Source organism: Lipophrys pholis (genome assembly GCF_963383615.2).
Source record: "Lipophrys pholis genome assembly, chromosome: 2".
Lineage (NCBI taxonomy): Eukaryota > Metazoa > Chordata > Actinopteri > Blenniiformes > Blenniidae > Lipophrys > Lipophrys pholis.
In genome coordinates this window covers 34,459,198-34,475,405 of record NC_137636.1, presented here as the reverse complement: position 1 = coordinate 34,475,405, position 16,208 = coordinate 34,459,198, and the positions used below count along the sequence as shown (strand labels likewise).

The 16,208-nt window shown below is 45.2% G+C and overlaps 1 protein-coding gene across 1 annotated transcript; it reads right to left on the bottom strand.

Moving 5' to 3' along the window:
* Positions 1-4,739: 4,739 nt before the first annotated feature.
* On the bottom strand, positions 4,740-13,696 carry LOC308106397 (uncharacterized protein). Its single transcript, XM_080458095.1, has 18 exons — positions 13,540-13,696; positions 12,388-12,572; positions 11,997-12,030; positions 11,853-11,918; positions 11,588-11,752; positions 11,154-11,271; positions 10,887-11,065; positions 10,359-10,440; positions 10,144-10,268; positions 9,666-9,688; positions 7,399-7,548; positions 7,005-7,068; positions 6,736-6,891; positions 6,390-6,510; positions 6,118-6,296; positions 5,403-5,484; positions 5,101-5,225; positions 4,740-4,939 (listed from the first exon to the last, which is right to left on the bottom strand). Coding segments are annotated over exons 2-18 (1,734 nt in total). The 5' UTR covers positions 12,451-12,572; positions 13,540-13,696; the 3' UTR covers positions 4,740-4,937.
* Positions 13,697-16,208: the final 2,512 nt, after the last annotated feature.

Below are 16,208 nucleotides of genomic sequence, written 5' to 3'. Positions count from 1 at the left end.
TCTAGGCTGTTTTTATAAATTGAATGTGGAATATGATGGTTTTTTCTCCTTCCACAATCCACTTGGCTCTGGACCTTATAAATACCCTCTGAGTTTTATTCAGATACAATCTACCTGGATGTACCTTCCAGTGTACTTGTGCTTCCCAGAACTGAACATGACCCATGAAGCCATGACGTAACTTTAGCCACTGACGTCATTCTGCCTTTTAAATATGGCGGTGACCACATACAAGTATGGCGGCACCCATACACCGCCATTATTTGATACCGCACTGGTGGGGTTTCAATTCTGAGAATAGTATAGCGCTGACCGTGAGCAATTTTGGCGGCGACCGCTAACAACTATGTCAGTGCCCGCAAACAAGTATGTCAGCGCCCGTAAGCCACCATCTTGATACCGCACTGGCGGGGTTTCAATTCTGGAGAAGCAAGGTCGCACTGCGGATCATGTACTCTTGCCTCCCACCGACGGTGGCGCTGTGATTGTGCTTTTGAACAAAATGGCGGCGACCTGCAGGAAGCAGCCATATTTCATGTACTACCGCCTCCCACCGAGAGTGGCGCTGTGGTGGTGATTCGGAACAAAATGGCGGAACAATATGGCGGCGATCGCAAGGGAGCAGCCATATTGTCGGCCATTTTGGATTCCCCACTGGCAGCCTCTCCTTGGTTTACACTGCCTCAGGTAGATTTCTTTACCCCCGGCAACAGGTGATGGCTGAACTGTGATTGGTTAAAAGCTTTAATATGGAAGCAGCGCAGCCGGCCGGGACAGAAGCTATGAGAAGAAGCGGACAGACAGTGTGGTATTATTTTATAAGTATTCATGGACAAAATATAATCAACATCAGTCTGTGATTCAGATCTTTTTCTGAGGCCTTCAGGCCCTGACGGCCCACCACTGACCATAACTCATTTAACTTCAGATCGATAGTAGGCCAGATCAGGATATGGACTATAGAAATAAGAGCCATCTGAAAGCACATCTGGGCTTGGATGGCTCTGATTTCAGAGTGATATTAAAAGGAAATTCCCTGTTATCATTCATCTATTCCGTATCAGACGGCTAGTATTGCACCTCGGGATGTCACTCACCAAGTATCCGCCCTATCTGATGTGGCATTACAAAATAAGAGCCCTTTGAAATAGCACCTCTGAGCTCCATTCACACTGACTTCATACTGATATTAAAAGGAATTTCCCTGTTATCGTTGAACCATTCCATGTCAGACTGATAGTAGGCCACCTCAGGATGTCTCCCACCAAGTATCAGCCCAATCTGATGTGGCATTTCAAAATAAGAGCCCTTTGAAATGGTACATCTGAGCACCTATCGCTCTAACTTTGAACTGATATTAAAAAGAAATTCCTTGTTATCATTGAACCATTCAATGTCAGACTGATAATAGGCCACCTCGGGATGTCACTCACCAAGTATCAACCCAATCTGATGTGGCATTTCAAAATAAAAGCCTTTTGAACTAGTACATCTGATCACCTATCGCTCTAACATTGAACGGATATTAAAAAGAAATTCCCTGTTATCATTTCACTATTCTATATCAAACTGATAGTACGCCACCTCAGGATCTCACTAACCAAGTATCAGCCCAATCCGAAGTGGCATATCAAAATAAGAGCCCACTGAACTAGCACATCTGAGCAACTATCACTATAAAATCAGACTGATAGTAAATGGAAATTCCCTGTTCTCATTGAACCATTCCATATCAGACTGACAGTAGGCCACCTCGGGATGTCACTCAACAAGTATCAGCCCAATCTGATGCGCCATATCAAAATAAGAGCCCTTTGAAAATCAGAATTCAATGATATTAACTGAGCGGTACCCTGAGATGGTTCTCTATCACTACCATGTGGAATTGTTTCATGATAACTAGGACATTTGGAGGTAATCCAATTTTAAATCAAAAGATGTTACGTTGAGTGTTTGGTTATATTGAAACTTTCAATTGGCTTTTATTTTGACATGACATATCAGGTTCAACTAGGACTTTGTGAGTAACATCCTGAAGTGGTCTACTAGTTATCTGACATGGAATGGTTCAATGATAAGAGGGAAATTGTTTTTAATATCAGTCTGAAGTTCGCGTGAATGGAGCTCAGCTGTGCTATTTTAAAGAGCTCTTATTTTGTAATGTTACATCAGATATGGTGTGACATCTACAAGTGACCTACTATCAGTCTCACGTTGAATGGTTCATTGATAACAGGGAAATTCTTTTTAATATCAGTCTGTAGTTAGAGCAATAGGTAATCAACTGTGCTAATTCAGTGGTCTCTAATTTTGAAATACCACATCAGATTGAGCTGATACTTGGTGAGTGACATTCTGAGGTGACCTAGTATCAGTCTGATGTAGAAAAACTGAATGATAACAGGGATATTCCTGTTATGAGTTTTAATTTATATCAATGAGAGCCCAGATGTGCTATTTCAGAGGGCTCTTATTTCAATATGACACATAATGAACAGCTCAATCCGTCTTAAATTAAATTGGTTTATGGCAGCAGAGGGATTTAATTTAATATTAATCAGATTTTTTTTCATAGATAGTCTGTTTTGTTGGGCTTTTAATTTGAAAGACGTCATCAGAATGGGCACATGGATATTGTATTATAGTAATAATAATACACCACAGACAGAAAATTTGTTTTCTATTTATCTTTATTTTTTTTGTTGCTTTTCCATGCCGCAAGTTGTATATGCATTGATCTATTGGCTTTTTTGTTTCCTATTATTAGCCATAGCATTAATTTATGTTTTATTAACTATCTTAATGAAGGCGAAATTTCGTTCATGGAAACGTCACTTTTATTTTGAAATCTATTTGCGTACGCTCTTACAGTAATGCATAGTGTATAGGCGCACCGCTAAACAGATTGTCGGGTTCAGAAAGGCTGGAATAACGAGAACTGATGCTGAGTCTGACGACAGCCTCGCAGAAGAAGAGACAGCTCTTCATCTTCCTCCCGAGTTGGCGGAATTGTTCAAAAGTGAAACAGAGGATGCAGATTTTGATGATTCATTAATGTGAGATGAGATCAGTAGCTTACGTATTGAATTTTGAAATACATTTCCACAATAAAAGCGACTTATAGTCCAGAATGATTTATGTGTTTTTTCCTCTTCATTCTTTGACTGATGCGACCTATACTCTGGAGCCACTTATAGGATGGAAAGTACAGTATGTTCTTTTTACATGGCAGCATTTTTCAAGTGACTGTCCAGAAGAAGTCAGAAGTAAACTACATTTTAGAATAAATGACTTTTAGAGTCATCACTCCCCCCCCCCCGTTCCGTGTGTGTGTGTGTGTGTGTGTGTGTGTGTGTGTGTGTGTGTGTGTGTGTGTGGGTGTGGGGGTGTGGGTGTGGGGGTGTGGGTGTGGGTGTGGGTGTGTGCGGGGTGGGTCATGGGTTGGGTTTCCCAATCAAGACCCGGGGGGAGGGGTTATAGGGCGGGTGGATTATGAGGCTCCTGGGGGTGTAGAGTTGACTGTTCTCCGACCGGGGCCTGCGCCGGGCTTCTCTTTCCTGGGTCTGGGGGCGGGGCTGGTCCGGGGCGCGGCGGCTGGGGCCGTCTCTGCCTTGCCGGGTTGGGGGGGGGCGGTGGGTGGGCCTGTTCCCGGGGGTGCGGTGGGACTCGCCGCCGGGGTTGGGGGGGCTCTCGGCCCGCTCGGCCCGGGGGCCCTGCTCCGGCCTTTTCTCGGCTTGGCAGCTTGGGTCGGGGCCTGGGGCCCTGTGCCCTTTGTCCTTCTCTTGTGGGCCCCTCTTGCCTGGGGGGGATTCCTCTCTGCATTCTCCGTCGGGTGCTTTTTGGGCGGGGGCGGGGCTCTCTGGGGTGGTTCGCTGGGGTCTCCCCGGGCCTGGGGGGCTTCTGTCTGCCGGGGTGGCGGTGTCCGGGCGCGGTGGCCTCGGACCCCGGGGTGTCACCACGGGTCCCCCCACAACAGTTCCGGCCACACCCAGTGGACAAGCCACACACACTCACATACACGCACACACACACACACACACTTTCACTCCTCACGAAAGGTGCTTCTGAAGTTGCTTGTTGTCTGTCATCATTTGCTCAAACTTTAAAAATCATGTTCCTCTTTTGTTGTTGCCTCTTTGTTATTTCATGTTCCTGCTTCACGTTACTGTCTAGATAGAGCTGCTCAGGCTGGTTAAATCTAGGAAATCATCTTACTGTCTAGATAGAGCTGCTCAGGCTGGTTAAATCTAGGAAATCATCTTACTGTCTAGATAGAGCTGCTCAGGCTGGTTCAATCTAATAACAGTTGGAAAGTATTTGGATGAGTGTGATTATTGCAAATAATATATGTAGCACAACAAGGACATTGTATGTTATCCCCTTCCCCCCACCCCCCTCCCCCCTCCCCCCTCGACTTTCTTCTCTCTCTTCTCTTCTCTCTCTCTTTGTGCGTTCCCCCCCGGTCGTGTACGGCAGCCATGCCAGCTTCTGACGGAGGAGGCAACAGGAGGAGACTCCAGGTCTCTCCCTGTTGCAAGACCAAAAACTGTTCTGACTCCGAAGGCTCTCAATCACATCATATTGTTGGCCCAAGCTGCCGAACAGGACAAGGGCGAAAAAGAAAAAAAAAAAAAAAAAAAAAAAAAAAAAAAAAAAAAAAGAATAAATGACTTTTCAGTTGGTGTGAAATTCCTGGTAAATGTTCTAGAGTGAACAGACAGACCGTGACGTAGTAGTGACACTGCTTTTATTAAACAAGTGAGTCCTTTTTGGTTCTCTAGGAAGGAAGCTCCAAGTCTTCTGGTAGGATGTAGATTTATATCAGGCTGCCAGTTTCCCATCAAGGTGATGCAACAATGATGAATCTTCTTGTTGTCAGAGAAACAATCTGTTGTTTCCTCTTCCTCTGCAGCACATCCAAGCACCCAACACCGCTCCTCTGGAACCCAGAAACAGTAGGTCAGAGCTGTGTGTGTGTGTGTGTGTGTGTGTGTGTGTGTGTGTGTGTGTGTGTGTGTGTGTGTGTGTGTGTGTGTGTGTGTGTGTGTGTGTGTGTGTGTGTGTGTGTGTGTGTGTGTGTGTGTGTGTGTGTGCACTCACAACACTTGTAGAGTGTGTTGAGTCTGGCGATGTCAGCGCGGCTCATCTCCTTAGCGTTGCCAAAAGAGACGTTGGAGTTGGGGATAGGAAGCATGGTGGGCTGGTTGTTCTTGGAGAAGGCGTACCTACCAAGGATAAAGAGAGCTTAGACTGAACACACACACAAACACACACACACACACACACACACACACACACACACACACACACACACACACACACACACACACACACACACACACACACACACACACACACACACACACACACACACACACACACACACACACACACTCACTCACTTGTGGTACTGCATGACAGAGTTGTAATCGTAGGAAGTGCCCTGGTTGAGGGTGGCGATCTTCCTGAAGTTGTGCTCCATTCCTGCAAATGAGAATCAAACATGAAAGTCTGCTGCTGTTCTGATCTGCTCCTCCTGGCGCTGTGCTGGTCACACTGGATCATCTGAACTCCTCCCACTGTTTCAGCTCCAAGAGATTACAGAGTAAAGTGCAGCTTGAAGGAATCCCTCAAGACGTCTGTTCCTAAAATCAGACCTGATGCAACAACACATCATCAGTAGGGTCAAACTAATCCGTCTCACAACGGTCTAACCCCAGCTCATGTTCCCTATCAGTGGGTGAACAATCCAACGCTTGGTGAATTCTGCTTCACAATGATAGGAAGATCCTACAATCAGCTGGATCACACTAAAAGAAGAGCAGGCTTCAGTTCAGGACAGATTTCCAGCTTCTTCATCAGCTCCACATCAGTCTCTGTTTCAACACTCCCTCTTCAGTGTCATGCAGACAGTTTAACAGAAGGAGATCCTACCAGCTGTGATGGTGGTGTGAATGTTCCTGTTCCTGCCAGGGCCTGGACTTTCATCTACACTGTGTTTCTTTAAAGGTCCGTCAAGACTTCAGGAGGAACCAATCTGCTCTGAACAGGACTGTGTGCAGACCACTTTGCTGCTTCTCTGGTGAGCGGCTGTGGATGTGTACGTGCTTCATTTACCAGACTGAACGTTCTGCAGCAGGACTCTGATGTGGTTGTCCCTGTCATTGCGGGTCTGCTCGTGGTTGAATCCCAGAGCGTGCAGCAGCTCGTGCTGCACGGTGCCGTGGTAAAGACATCCACTACGAGCCAGAGACACCACCTGCTTTCCACCGCGACGACCAACGTAGGAGTAACAGCTGGAGAGGAGCACAGAGAAGATGGAGACACTGAAGCATGAAGGCTGGATCACAGCTTGGAGCTCCTGCTCCTCCACAGTCTCAGCTTCTCACCCATTCTGGGACTCGATGCTCAGCCAGTCGCGGTCGCTGCTTCTGCTGGGCCTGAAGCGAATGCAGGAGAAGGAGGAGAAGGACTCCAGCCCACGAGTGATGATGGCCTTCTCACGAGAGGCTGGAACAGTGACAACAGCAACGTTGAGCTTCCTGCCATCCAGAAACTTTCAATGCTGCTCATGATCAGAGAACAGCAGCTCAAAGCTCTGATGTGGCTTCATTCAGGGCTTTGCTCATCTCCTGGAGTTTCTCTCTACACTTGCTGTCATTTCATTGTCAGAGCGAGCAGCAACTGTCTACGTAGAATCACGTCAACACGTTTCCGAGTCAAGCCGGAACTCACAGAAGTGGTTGGTGATGTAGTACGGAATGTAGACCTTCCCATCAGTCCACCTGCCCCACATGCAGCCTCTGCTGGTGCAGGGATCAGCGTTCCTCTCAGCGTCACCATCGATGGCGATGTCTCCTTCTATCAGGGTGGGCTCGTCCACAGAACGCACTGAAACACAGCAAACAGCAAACAGCCACTCAGACTTGGACCGACGTTTCTGCTCCGAGGAGAGCAGCCACTCAGCCTGGAGGGTGGCAGTGGAGTCAGCAGCTCCCACTTACCCAGATTCCTGTTGGCTCTCTCCAGAAGTTCAGAGACGGAAAGCTCCTCTGCACCATCCTCTGCTCAGGGACAAGAACAACAGGAGCGTTTCAGCTCAGAGCACAGCCTCATGACACTCTGATCCGCACACTACATACCTGCCTGCACCTTGAGCCGGCCACCAGGGGGCAGAAAGACACACGTTACCACTCCTTAGGAAATCACACACACACTCATCAAGTTAACACACGTCTTCAGTCACACTGACAAGCTGTAATGTTGAGGACACACTGAAGACACTACGGCACAAAACCTAACAGGACTGACTGTCCCACTCAGAGTGTGATGTAGAGTGGGGTGCAGTGAGAAGACATGGGAGATGTAGAAAGAGCGCCTGTCCCACTGGGACCCCACCTCACTATCAGCCCAACAGCTGACAGCCAGCAGCAGCAGCAGAGAGACAGCCCACAACCTGCAGATTACAGCCATGGCAGCAGACCTGCAGAACCAGACAGGAATCAGAGCCAGGCACCGAGCAGTGACAGACACCAGACTTCTCCACACCTGCAGCTCCACTCACCTTCAAGTCTTTGTGCACAAGTTTAGCAGACGCTGGACTTCAGTGTTTATACAGGTTCACCTGCATCAGTCCGCCCAAATCTGGATTATCTGAGGTTGAAGAAAAGCAGAGAATCAGCAGAACCTGCTGCCTTATCACTCACATGTGCTTCTCGGACATATGTGTGGGAAATATGCCATTTGTCACATTTACAGTGATACTACAGGAAACACAGAAACCTGACCTTGAGTGTGTTTCTCTGGATTGACAGTATGGTCTCAGGACTGTGCAGAGGATGAAGAGGGAACTTCATGACCAGCGTTGGGTTGGGAAACTGTTATTGAGTTTATAACGCTTCAGGGACTTTCATTCATATAAACCCTCTCTCTCTCTCTCTCTCTCTCTCTCTCTCTCTCTCTCTCTCTCTCTCTCTCTCTCTCTCTCACACACACACACACACACACACACACACACACACACACACACACACACACACACACACACACACACACACACACACACACACACACACACACACACACACACACACACACACACAGGTGGCTGAGTGAGTGAGAGTGAGAGAGAGTGTGTATATTCCAGTATATTATTGTCACTTTGTACATGTAATAAATTCACAACTTTGTTTCTAGAAATACTCAAATTGTCAAAGTAGTGGACCTGCACTCTAACAAAACTCAGACTTATGTTAGATGTTTATTAATTCATTTATTTGTTTTTATTATTTTGCTGATCTTAGAGAGAAACAGTTTCACGCCAAGCTAAAAGGACGTTATAAAAATAGTTTTTGCATTTAAATATTGTCTCTGTGTGTTGAGTCGACATTAATTCCGTGCTCCACCTGCTCCACCTGCTGAAACCGACCTTTACTCCATAGCCAGAGCAACCTGCTCCACCTGCATGCTCCACCTGCATGCTCCACCTACTGTAACCAACCTTTCCCCCCCAACCAGAGCAACCTGCTCCACCTGCATGCTCCACCTGCATGCTCCACCTACTGTAACCAACCTTTCCCCCCCAACCAGAGCAACCTGCTCCACGCTGCGGGGGAAAGGTGCAGAGATGTGGATCCCGTGTTTGCCGGTGACCTTCCTGACAAAACGCCTTCCGCTCACACAAACTCCAGCCCTTCCTCACTCCCAGCATACAATGAGAGAGATAGTGAGAGAGACAGAGAGAGACAGAGAGAGAGAGAGAGAGAGAGAGAGAGAGAGAGAGAGAGAGAGAGAGAGAGAGAGAGAGAGAGAGAGAGAGAGAGAGAGAGAGTGAGACAAAGACAGATAGAGCGAGACAGAGACAGAGACAGAGAGAGACAGAAAGAGACAGAGAAAGACAGAGAGAGAGAGAGAGAGAGAGAGAAAGAGAGATCGAGACACAGATAGAGACAGACAGAGACAGGGAGAGAGAGAGAGAGAGAGAGACAGACAGACAGACAGACAGACAGACAGACAGACAGACAGACAGATAGACAGATAGATAGAGGGAGACAGAAACAGAGAGAGAGACAGAGACAAAGAGAGAGAGAGAGAGAGAGAGACAGAGACAGAGAGACAGAGACAGAGACAGAGAGACAGAGACACACTCTGCTGTAAAGTCAGATAAAAGCATCTCTTTATTGAGATATTGATAAATGATGGAGATACGGTCAGACTTCAATAAGTCTTTATTTTATTTTTATTTTCATTTTGTTCAGCCAGAAAGCAATTAGTCATGACAACATCAGTAGACACTGCTCGTAACATCCATGTCTGTGTATCAGCACATCATTTGATCCAGACACATTTAAAAGTGGAGACAAACACAATCCAAAGATCCGGGTTCAGATTTGCATGTGGATTAAAAAAACAGCTTCAGCTGGTTTTCTGTGTGGAAACAAGAGGAAGGAATGAGCAGAGATACTGTTTTACATTCAGGTGACAACACTCAGACATAAATACATATTTTATTTCAAAAATCATACAGAGAGAAGAAATACTGTAAATATTGTAAATAATATATACTTTATATGAGCTAGGATAACGCTACAGCACATTTATGTAGAGCAAAACACAAACACTCACTTTGATATTCAGAGGATGTTGTTGTTCTTCATGAGCTTCACTTCAGGTGAGAAAGCAGTTGAGTCTGTAATTGATGAGAAAGCAAGTCCTGATTGTATTAAAGAAGCTGCTGAAGTGATCACTGCTCATCAGGAATGGCTGCAGAACATCAGAGGCCAGGCGGGACGGAAACAGGAAACAATCCTGAGATCACGTCTCCTGAACCAGCTCATGTTCTCAGTTCTCAGATAAATCTTCATCACAGTCCACTCGTCTTCATTAACATCTGCAGTAACTACTCTGTGCACAAATTGTTTAGTCTGTCAGACAAACTGCAGGAACCTTTAATAACTGGTGTCATGTTGAGGATTCATCAGCCGGCTAAAGTCCCCGACCAGGACTGAGCTGCTGCAGCTCACGACAGTCTACAAATACGCCAAGAAGACGTGATTAACAGTGAGGTGTGTGTCGTGTCTGCGTGATTTCTGGAACCGGAACCACTGCAGGTAAAAGGCTACAACCAGATAGAAGTGAACGTACTGCAACGATAAAGGCGATTGACGCGAAGGATGTCTATGCGACTCATCTCCGAGGCTCTGCCGATGACCGCGTTGGCGTCGGGGATGGGAATGATTGTTGGTTGCCTGTTTCTGGAGAAAGCAAACCTGTGGTGCAGACAGACCGCGGGAATGAGGAGTCTTCATCGGCTGCAGAAAACAATCTGCAGCTGATGAAGACGGACGATCTGGAGTCACCTTCCGTAGTGCATGACAGAGCTGTAGTCGTAGGGAGTTCCCAGGTTATTGGTCTGAATCTTCCTGAAGTTATGCTCCATTCCTGCGGGAGAAAAGTCACACCTCGGTCAAACCCTCCTTCTCAGTCACTACAAAGGTCAGAGGTTGTATATGTGCAGGTTCATCAGAGTGTGAACGACGAGCCGCTCTTCAAAGAACAACATCGGCTGCAGGTTTCATGAAAACGTGGCTATTGTTCCTGACCTGCACTGGCCGAGTGATAGAAGAGGCTTAATGCAGCAGCTGCACCCAGAACAGACCAGCGGCTGGTCGTCAAACAGCATTCACATCAAAGATGAGCTCGCTTGTGAAAACATCCGTCACATTTTGGTTATTGCGATCAAACTGAGCTGACATGACGCCTCTGTTCAAGCACATGAGCACTAATTCTCGGAGACCAACTGTGGCGCAGCACGTTTCTCCAGTCTCGGTCGGTGTGACGGCGGAAGCTGCTGGAAAAGCCTGGGAGTGGAGGACGCTGCTGCTCACCTCGCATGACGTTCTGCAGCAGGATGCGGACGTGCTGGTCCCTGTCGGAGCGGGTTTGCTCGTGGTTGAACCCCAGCGCATGGAGCAGCTCGTGCTGGATGACCTGTTTGAAAACACAGCCCTGGCGACTCAGCGACACCACCTGACCTCGGCCACGCCGCCCAACGAAGGAGAAACACCTGAGAGAGCGCGGGGAACCAAGAACTGAGCACAGAACAGGAACCGTTCATTCATTCATTCACAAGTACAGAGTGTGTAGCTTTTTACCCCGATCGAGACTGGATGTCAACAAAGTCCCTCTGTCCATTCAGCGGCATGAAGCGAATGCAGGTTGACTGGGCGAATGACTGCAGACCTTGGACAATGGTGTTTCTTTCTCTTTGGGCTGGACAGAGAAAAGTGAAGTAATTTATCTCCACATATTGACATTAATAAGTGTTATCACTATGAAACAAGAATGAATTGAGTCAAATCAGCATTTTATTGGATGGAATGTCCCAGATGGTTCAACACTGTGTCTCCGGCTGCAGCGGACAAAGCATAAAGACTGAACCTATTCAGCAGTAAGCACTACAGAAGTAGTTGTAGTATCCCTGCTCCTAGACGACGTGTCCATTGATGCTATAGGTATGAGTATTGGGTCTCCTACCACGGTTTCATGTGTCATGTCAGGGCACTGGAGAAGCTAGAAGAAGACTCACAGTACTGGTTGGCGATGCGAAAGGGGACATAGACGTTGCCATCTCTGGATTTGGGCCAGAGGCACCCTCTGTTCCCGGGTCGACTTGTGCAGGGATCAGCGTTCTGGAGGCCAGTGGGCACGGCTATGTCTCCAAACATCACCAGAGGGTCCTCAAAGTTCTTTCCTGCAAAGGCCACGTGGACAACATGCTTCTCTTTATCTGGTTGTAACGTTCGGAATATGAATGATGAATAAGTGAATCATTTCGGTGGAAAGGAACATACCGACATTAACATTGGCTTTCTCCAGCAGTGTAGAGACACTGAACTCATCGTCTTCAATATTGTTACCTGTGGACCAATAACAGGTTCAGGTTATAGGACGGACGGACGGACGGACAGACGGGTGGACGGACGGACGTTTCTTACCAGAGTTCTCCTCATCCTTTTCACCGTAGGTGTCCTGTAGTGAAAGAGGTGAAGTAATGAATGCTGAGATGATTACAAACTAGTATTTTCTTCAAAGCTTACACGTGATGAAAAAAAAAGACTTGATGATTGTAAACCAATGAAATTACAGTCATACCAACATTTTGTTGCACCAGAATCACATTCTGAATGATATTTAATGAAAACTTTAAATTTTTCCCATACAGTCAATTTTTGCTGGTGCAAAACTTCAAATCTTCAAACTTTAAATCTTTAAACTTTAAATCTGAATTCAGTTCAACCTGTATGTGAAAGTGTTGGCGGTTGTTATGTTGAAGTGAGGCGGAGTCCCTAACTGCTGCCGGAGCAGCTTGAAGAAGCGAGACTGTACCTGCAGAGTGAAGGCGTGAGCAGAGCAGAGCAGCACACTGAGCACAGCGGTCTGAAGCATCATGGCCACTTTCTGGACAGTCGCACGAGGGCTTGCCCACACAACACAAGTGTCCAAACTTATATAGGAGGGAAAGTCAACGGTCCTTCATCCTAATATGGCATTTTGCTCAAAAGACTGGGCACCTGAAGAGGAAGTGATGGTTATTACTCAAAACGACTGCTACATATGTCAACATCCCTGTGGGATTGGACTGGTAGGAAGTTACCACCCGTTACTCGTAGGTGTTAACATTTCTTAAGTAAATAATATTGTCATCATTTTTATTCAAAAGTAATGAAAAATGTAGAGGGATAGCATATCTCAACTTCAAGAAAGAACTAAAAACATTTCCATTTGCAAAGGCCTGTGATCTTTAACTGTTTAACTCTTTAACTGTTTAACTGTTTAACTGTTTAACTGTTTATCTGTTTAACTGTTTAACTGTTTAACTCTTTAACTGTTTATCTGTTTAACTGTTTAACTGTTTAACTCTTTAACTAACTCTTCTACCACTTTGTTGATGCCTGATTTTATCTCTCACACACACACACACACACACACACACACACACACACACACACACACACACACACACACACACACACACACACACACACACACACACACACATATTTGCATACATTATATGACATACATAGATATGTATTCATGTAATAATAATAAAAACATACATACACAGAGGCTAATGTCTTTTTGAAGAATGTGAATGTTTTGAAGTTCCCTGACCTCCGAGCATTACAGGACTAATTACTGTCATCAGCAGTTCAGTGATGCCCTGCCTGACTTCCTCTGTCTCTTCAACATTAAAACTCATCTAATTTGATCAGTTCAGAGTCATTAATATATACATTTTAATAACGATAAATCAAACTAGTACAGCCTTTTTTGGGGGGCACTCATAGACACTTTAATTAAAGAAACACAAATTGAAGAAAACTAAAATAAAGAGTTTATGGAAAAGCTCGTTGATGTATTTTGCCAACGACATGACAATAACTTCAATATGCTTCAATATAAAACCCTCGAATGAACAAATGTTATCAGTGGTACCTACAGGAATGTTTTACTGGTTATTTTTCATGTACTCACACATGAAACGTGATGGATGAACCTGCGAAAAGTGATTTGTTCTGCCAACTTCACTATCTTGTCCTGCCGAATGTTGTTTTGCCGCTGCGGACGAGCTCACTGAGCCTCTGGTCTGGAGTTATGAACACGTCTATGGGACTGATAGTCTTTAACAGATGACAGAGCGGCTTGTTGAAGGTTCTTGTACTAATGTGGTGTTTACATTACTTCTTCATTTTGTGGCCAGAGTTGCAGTTTGTTTTGTTTTGTCACACAGTCTTGGAAAACAGGAAGAAATGCGGTTAAAAGAAAAAAATACAATTCTAACTTGCATGACAAGATAGTTTTTATTGTTTTTCAGAGTAAAATTATACAGAATGTTTCCGTTTACATTTAAAATGTCTGAAGTGGTCCTGAGGAAACTATAACAGCTGGGATTCATTTCAGCCAAATTTAAACTGACCGCTTATCAGATGGATTCCTCCACACAGACCAGCAGACATGTCTGTGTATGCTCACAGAAATATTCTATCTAAGATCTGCTATCAACCTGTCGAGACCGAGTGACACCCCTACATATCAGTAGAGGCCCATAGTGTGAGTTTGAACGACTGTGACTATGATATTAAGGTTTTAGGACCCTCATTGTTATAATCATGTCAAGGTGGAACATTTACAGTCAGAAGTAACAGACATAGAACCGGACCACTCACCTGTACAACTAAACCTTGCACTCTCTCTTAAAACAATAATGATTGGACAAATCTTCACTTTAGGACGGCACCTTGTGGAATTTCATGTCTGAAAAATACATTTTATAGAAGTTAATTTAAAAAGGGAGAATAAACAGTGCGTGACCGGCTAGCTCAGTTGGTAGAGCATGAGACTCATAACCTCAAGGTAGAGAGTTCATGTCCTACGCTGAGCGCCACCTTCCCGTGGGCTCACCACCTGCAGGAAAGGTTCTTAATGCAATGTGATCTGGGTGACGGTGCTCAGACTGACACCCCCGGGAAATGCTAAGCGGGAGAAAATGGATGGATGAATCAACAGTTTGGTCAGTTTTTTGATATGTCTGCTGTGCGTTGACCATGACTATATAAGGTAATAAGTTTAAGCAAATGTGTTGCAGTGCCGCGTAAGCTTGCTTTACTAATAATTAAAGCTGCAAGACTTGATCTGGACCTCGCACTCTTGCCTCTGGCCTGTCGGTGTTGGCCCAATCATGGCCTCCAGCCCCTTTAAATATTGATCAAATATACGTACATTTTGAAGATTTTCACAAAAAAATTACTTTTATTTTGAAAGCCAATTTACCTCTAATGTAGCTAATCCCTAAAGATCAACTTTTTAGGGTTTCTGAATCATTTTTAATAAACAAGGACTTTTATTTCGAAAAAAATTGGAGGGCTATTATTTTGAAGGCCAGTTCATCCCTAGCTAATCACTTAATATCCAGTTTGAAGTCAAATTGTAATATTTTACCAACAAGTAATTTTGTTTGGGAAAGATTTGGGCTTTTATTTTGAAAGTCAGGACATGCAGCTTAAGTGGTCACAGTCTGACATGATATTACCGAATTCTTGGTGTGAATGATCAGCTGCAGTTAGTGATGTCATCAGAGGATGGATTTTATCCACATATTTTGGAAACAACTCCTCAGAATCCACAGTTTTCAGGCAAATATTTTCATAAAATTATCATTTCTTGGGAGGAAAATTTGTTGTCTTTCAGTCTGTGTGGGTTTTGAAGCAGTCAGATGTAAACTTTAGACACTAGGAGGCGCAGTTTGACGCAGATGCACGATTTTGCTCCATCTGACTCGATTAAAATCGCAGGAACAAAAAAAATGACAGCGTTGTTTTCTCTCGTCAAAAAGTCATGTTTTATGGAATTTCTCCCACGTGTGTTACATCGTCTTGTTCGGCAGGTTCCTGTCGCGCTTCTGATCTGCTCCTTTAGTCACTCGGAGTCACGGTTTAGCCACAGCCGCCACTTGTTCGAGGTGTTCTGTAACGGCTGTTTTTGAGGAGACATTCTGGTTTTTGTATTTGATGTATGTATTTGAATGAGCGGCGGGAGGCGGCGGGAGGCGGCGGGAGGCGGCGGGAGAGGCGGCGGGAGAGGCGGCTAATAAAAATGAAACCACTCGACTAATCAAAAAGTTGAACAGAATTATTGAGCAGAACCGTCTCCTCTGTCATTGAATCGTATTTTAAAGCCGATACAATATTCGCCCTCAGAGGAGATAGCGTTTGCCCTTTTTTTGGTGGAAAATCTCATTTTGAAAGGCAAATTGCAGACTTCCTGTTGAATTTAGGTCAGGGGTGTCAGCAGGTGAGTTTTTGGTCTTGATGAGATGAATAATTGAGTTATGGTTTGATCTCCCTACGACATTCCTAGGGGCCATGGTGGCTATTTTAGTGTTTCTAGGTGGCGATAGAGAGCACATTTTGGAACTCTGGGGGTTCATTTTTACATTTTCTTAAATTTTTCACCAGTCTTGATCAGTGATGTCGGTAACGCTTTACTCTCATATGAACACTTTTTTCAGTAACGAGTAATCCAACGTGTTACTATTTGTAATCCAGTAATCAGATTAAAGTCATTCTGCGTCACTATTGCAGCGTCCGGCAGGACCAGTTTCTTATCTGTAAAGCCGCTTTATTATTAAACAGAACCGGGCCGCT